This window comes from Gekko japonicus, unplaced genomic scaffold (genome assembly GCF_001447785.1).
Source record: "Gekko japonicus isolate JY-2015 unplaced genomic scaffold, Gekko_japonicus_V1.1 scaffold3343, whole genome shotgun sequence".
Lineage (NCBI taxonomy): Eukaryota > Metazoa > Chordata > Lepidosauria > Squamata > Gekkonidae > Gekko > Gekko japonicus.
In genome coordinates this window covers 46,692-52,673 of record NW_015172116.1, presented here as the reverse complement: position 1 = coordinate 52,673, position 5,982 = coordinate 46,692, and the positions used below count along the sequence as shown (strand labels likewise).

Here is a 5,982-nt window from a genome sequence, read left to right as displayed (position 1 = left end):
TGGGCTGGGCTACAGGAGCCAGCTGCCAGGGAGCCTTTAAGAAGCTTCTGTTTGGGGGTTGGGGGAGGGCTTGGGTTTTTTTGATTTACTAAAGCCACACGCTTAAGCTTGCATACCCAGGGTGGAAAACCCAGGGGGGGAGGGGGCAGGTCTGCGAAGGGCGACTGGTCGTGGTACCAAGCAGTGTTCCCTCTAAGCTGAGTCAGTGTGAGCTAGCTCACAGTTTTTTAGCCTCCGGCTCACACATTTTTTGTCTTGGCTCAGGAAGGAGGGCTCCAGAGCAAACTAATGTATGCCGTACCCAAATCGCTCACTCACAACTTTAATGCCAGCAGCTCACAAAGAAGGATTTTTGGTCACAAGACTCCACAACTTAGAAGGAGCATTGGTACCAAGATAGAACCTCCATACCCAGAGGCAGTTTGCCTATGAATAAAAGGTCTCTGAGACAAGCCTGGCACAGGGGAGGGTTTGTGTCCCATTTGCCAGCTCTTCAGACTGGCTGCACTTGGCAGTACGGCCCGGGACTTCTTTTGCAGAGCTGTTGTTGCGTCCTGAAAAGGGAACTGGACCTTCTGTGGCTTCCAGAGCAGGGGGGCTTGCTCTTTCCGTGCTGCAGTGGAGGGGAGGGCCGTGGGTCAGAAGACAAAGCAACCTTTCCAGACAGCCGTTTTGTCCTAGAACCCGTTGCTAGGGAGGGAGGCAGGCTGTTCTGACCTCTCGGAAGCGGGGGGGGGGGGGATGGGCCTCGGCATGGGCCTCAGTTGCTGAGGCAGAAGGGGAAGGACCTTTCCCAGCAGCCACCCTTCAGAAGGGGAGAACAGGGCACTGTGTGGCCCAGGGCTCTAGGGCCATCCTGGAAGGGGACGGGCACAGCTCCCAAACAACCGGCCTTGTCAGTGCAGAATCCGGGGCACTGGAGGCCCCCGTCTCAACCACGGAGGTCTTTGACACCGTCTCTGACACCAGCCCTCCTTTGGTAGTTTTCCTATAAGAACGTAAGAGAAGCCAGTGTTGGATCAGGCCAGTGGCCCATCCAGTCCAACACTCTGTATCACACAGTGGCCAGAAATACCAGGTGCCATCAGGAGGTCCAGCAGTGGGGCCAGGAGGAAACTAGAAGCCATCCCACTGTTGTCTCCCCCCAGCACCCCTTGCCCCAGACTGAGAGTCCCTATCTATACCTTGTGGCTAATAGCCACTGATGGACCTCTGCTCCAGATGTTTATCCAGTTCCCTCTTATAAGAACATCAGAGAAGCCAATGCTGGATCAGGCCAGTGGCCCATCCAGTCCAACACTCTGTTGTCACACGGTGGCCAAAAACACCAGGGGCCATCAAGAGGTCCAGCAGGGGGGGCAGAACTCCAGAAGCCCCCCCTTGCCCCCCCAGGCACCAAGAAGACAGAGCATCACTGCCCCAGATATAGGAACAGAAGAGAAGCCAGTGTTGGATCAGGCCAGTGGCCCATCCAGTCCAATCCTCTGTGTCACACAGGGGCCAGAAATACCAGGTGCCCTCAGGAGGTCCCCCAGCGGGAGCCTTTGAACCCAGAACAGAGCCTAGCGGTGTAGGCCCCTTTGGACAAGTCAACACATCTAGTACTCACCGGGCTCCCATCTGCAGAAACTACAATCCACGGACTGGGACCATGGAAAGAGGAGAAGGGTTTTGTTCCCTTTTGACCAACTTGGGGGGCTCCCCAGGTCTGCAGAGAAATCTGGAAAAAAATATGCTGCGCGTGGTTTAATTCCCCCCCCCCAAAACCAAGGAGTGTTTTCAGCGGAGCGCAGCCTCCACACCTCCCTCACCCAGCAGCAGCAGCACCCCTCCTTGCCATGTGGGGGGGGGAGACTTCAGAGGAGGGGGAGGGCAGGTCTCAGCTCCCTGCGAGAGTCTGCTGGTGGTGGTGGGGGCTGCTGTTGCTGCCTCATCCCTCCCTGGGCGGCAGCAGTGCACCAGGTGGACAACCGGGGGGGGGGGGGAGGCACTGCCCCCCCACTGCGGCCACCTCAGCAGCTACACTGGAAGCCAGCGGGGAAGGCGGAGCAGGTAGAGAAGCCAGGCGGAGGAAGGGGGGCCTCCACACAACAGATGGGCAGGTGTGGGGAGGAAGAGGGGACACCACTTCTGCCGCCCCCTCCCCACGAGCCATTTGGGTAGGCTGGTGGGCAACGCTCCCTCTAAGCTGTGGAGTCTGGTGAGCCAAAATCCTGTCTTGTGAGCTGCTGGCATTAAAGTTGTGAGGAAGCAATTTGGCCGCTACATAAATTTAGTTGGCTCTGGAGCCCTCCTTCCTGAGCTGAGACAAAAATGCGTGAGCCGGAGGCTAAAAAAACGGTGAGCTGGCTCACACTGACTCAGCTTGGGGGGAACACTGCTGGTGGGCAGGGGCCTCCACTGGGGGGTAAGGATGGGGGCAGAAAGGATGGGATTCCCCCTCCCCACAGACCTTGCAGTGTCCTCGTCCCCCAGTCTGTTATTTATACTATCCTGGGGTGGGAAAGACCTGGCAGGTGCCATGCACCTCCTCCCCCCATATCACCCCCCAGTTCGGGGGGGGGCGGGGGCTGAGGGCCCGCAGCTACCCGCCTGACTCCTCTCCACTCTCTCCTCCCGGCAGCCACCAGAGCGCCCTGGACCAGGTCCGCCAGCGGGCCGCCCACTGGACCCTCTCCGAGACCAAGGCCTTCGTGGAGCTCTGGGGGGAGGACCGCGTCCAGACGGCCCTCTACGACAACTACCGCAACGAGGTGCAGTACAAGCGCCTGGCGGACCGGATGGGGAAGATGGGCTTCCGCCGCAACCTGGAGCAGTGCCGGCAGCGGGCCAAGGACCTGCGGAGGGGCTTCAAGGAGATCCAGGACGGCCACCTCCACTCCAACCGCGCCCGGCAGACCATGCCCTTCTTCTCCCTCCTGGAGCGCTTCCTGGTGGTCAGCCGGGGCCTGGTCGTCCCCAAGGTCTGCGCCAACCGCGCCCGGCAGAAGGGCCGGCGGAGCAGGAGCCGGAGGGAGGAGCGGCCCGGGGAGCCGCCGTTCCCGCTCACGCTGGCCCCCGACGGCTCGGACTGGCACCGGCTCCCTCTCCCGGACCGGGACCGGCCCCAGGTGCCCGACCGGGAGCCCTGCGGCCCTCCCGCCTACAGGGGGCAGCTGACCAAGCAAGACCCCGCGGCCCACCCGAGGGGGGTCCCCGGCTACCGGCCGCCAAGGCAGGACGGATCCTCGCTTCCCTGTGCCGCGGGGCTCTCCGGCTTCCCGCTGCGGCTGCAAGACCAGGAGGCCTCCGCAGTGCCCAGCCGCCTCCAGCAGCAAGAGATGGCGCTGGCCCCCGTCAACGGGCTCTCTGCCGCCAGCAGCCTCTGGCAGGAGATGGCGTCCCTACCCCCGGAGCACCCCACCAGCACCCTGGCACAGGGCGGCACGCAGAGTGAGTGGGCGGCCGGGGGGGCAGGAGCTGCTGCTGTGCCAGCAGAACTCAGGCAGGCCGGGGAGGGGAAGGGGGGGCAGCCGAGGGCACCTTGGGGGTGGCGGCTCTGGCATCGAGGTCCCGTGGCCGCTCGGGCACACCGCCCCTCCCTCCCGGAAAAGATGGTGGCTTGCCTCCTTTCCCGGCTGATCTGTTTTCAATACCCTTCCTAATAATGCTCTACAGAATACCTTACCATCACCAACTATGTAGCACACAGGGAAGAGATTTGGAGGAATATCCCAGAGAAGTTATTTATTTATTTATGTATTTATTTATTTCGATTTCTTAACAGCCCTTCCCCGCTCGCGTGGGGGCTCAGGGCAATTTACGACATAAAATCCAATACAGTTTTAAAACCAGTTAAAACTACAGAATTCAGTATTAAAACATTCAACTAGATTTTTAAACAAGATGGCATATTTAGCATTCAGATCTTCATGGGGGGGGGAGAGACTAAGCGAAGGCAAGACAATGTCTTTATAAAAAAGTTTACTATAAAAATGAGAGGGGGGAAACTGGAAAAGGTTGCTGGATTCAAAAGGGAATTGAAAAAGGGGCGAAACGAAATCCAGGGAAAAGGCCCAGAGCCTCAGAGCAGAGAGATGCTCAGATATGACTCACCCTCTGACTGCTTTCTCTCCGTCTTCACAGCATGGCGTCCAGGGAAAGCCCCAAGCTCCTCTGCAAAGCGCATGCGGGACCTTCGCTTGCGGCGCAGGAGGCAGCGAGCAGCGATGGCGCGGGTGTTGCTGGGTGCCAGCTACCGCCCAAACGACCGGACGGTGTGGAGCAAGACCCAGAAGACGGACTGGTGGGACAACCTGCTGGCCAGCCAGTTTGACAGCAGCGAGTGGGTCCGCTACTTCCGCATGTCCCGGGAGGCGGTGCTGGAGCTGGTGGAGAGGCTGCGGCCTGTGCTGCAGCGCGAGGACACCAACATGCGGGCCGCCATCCCCGTGGACAAGCGTGTGGCCCTCACGCTCTGGAAGCTCGCCACCTCGGACAGCTACAGGTCCGTGGCCAACCAGTTTGGTGTCGGGGTGTCCACCGCATCCGTCATTGTGATGGAGGTGTGCGAGGCGATCCACGACGTGCTACTGAAGCACGTCATCCAGCTTGGAGACGCACAGGCCGTGATGGACGGCTTCGACAGGGCCGGCTTCCCCAACTGCCTGGGGGTGGTGGATGAGACCCACATCCCCATCCTGTGTTCTCCCCACGGAGCCTCCGCCTACATCAACGGGAAGGGGCTGGTCTCCATGGTCCTGCAGGCCCTGGTGGACAGCGCGGGCCGCTTCATGGACGTGTACGCGGGCTGGTCCGGCGGGATGCAGGACTCCGGCCTGCCGTGGGGCTCCCCCCTCTTTGAGCGGATGGAGAGGGGCGCCTTCGGTCCCCAGAGCACCACGGAGATCGGAGGGGTGGCCATGAGGCCGGTCCTGCTGGGGGGGCCCGCCTGCCCCCTGAGGCCGTGGCTCATGAAGCCCTACCCTCCCGAGGCCAGCGGCGGGCCGAGAGAGCGCTTCAACGCCGTCCTGAGCCGCTGCCGCGTGGCTGTGAGCTACGCCTTTGAGCGGCTGAAGGGGCGCTGGCGCTGCCTCCTCAAGCGCCTGGACGTGGCGGAGAAGAACGTCCCGCTGGTGATCCTCGCCTGCTGCATCCTGCACAACCTCTGCGAGAGCCGCAACGAGGCCATGCAGGACGGCTGGGAGGAGGGCATGGACTACGGCGACCTACCCTCGGCCGCCGCCGCGGAGGGCCCGGGGGACGGCCTCTGCGACGCCCAGGAGGCGGGGGAAGCCCACAGCATCCGCGAGGCCTACTGCGCTCTCTTTGAAAAGAGGCGGCAGGAGTAGGAGGAGGAGCCGTGACAGGGGGGAGGGGGAGGACTCTGTGAGTGTAATGTCCTTGCTGTCCCCCCCCCCCCCCGGTCTGCTCTTGCTTGGAAGATGGGGGCCCGGGCTTACTCAGGTTACATTCTCCTTCCTTCACAGGGGGAGGGGGGACAGTCCACCCCTTGGCGAAGTACCCCTTTTACCGGTTGCACTGTTTGACCTTTTATAAGCCTTTTATAAAAATCTTCTTCGCTTGAGGTGGTAAACTTTTATCCAGAGTCTCTTCAATAAACGGTCCTCTTCTTCTTCTTCCGAGGAGTCCCCTTTAAAACCTGCTGTGTCCTGGACTAACTCAGCTTCCTCCCCAAGAACAGGATTGTTCCCTTAAAGGTACCAGTTGCCAAAACCCCAGAACATGTTGAATGTATCTTGAAGAATGCACACAGTTAACACAACGGCCCTGCTTTTTCTGGCTGCAAGATCTGGCTGAATGCAAAGGAGGAAACCCCTCGCTAGATGCAGTGGAAAGAAAATGGGGGCAGGGGTGCAGATAGGAATAGCAGATAAAACAGCAGAACCCTAAACTCTCACCCATCCCTGGGTGCAGAAGTACACTGAGGCCCTCCCCCCCCCCCCGGCCCACCCTAGTGCCCCACCTGGGGGGGGGGGGGGG

At 60.6% G+C, this 5,982-nt stretch overlaps 1 protein-coding gene across 1 annotated transcript in view; it reads left to right on the top strand.

Annotated features, from left to right (window-relative positions):
* Nucleotides 1-5,370, top strand: part of LOC107118608 — a 20,582-nt gene extending 15,212 nt beyond the window's left edge. Inside the window, exons 6-7 of the mRNA XM_015420971.1 lie at nucleotides 2,624-3,432; nucleotides 4,126-5,370. Of these exons, the coding sequence (XP_015276457.1) occupies nucleotides 2,624-3,432; nucleotides 4,126-5,330 (2,014 nt within the window). The 3' untranslated portion in view covers nucleotides 5,331-5,370. The remainder of the gene's footprint in view (nucleotides 1-2,623; nucleotides 3,433-4,125) is intronic.
* The last annotated feature ends 612 nt before the right edge of the window (nucleotides 5,371-5,982 follow it).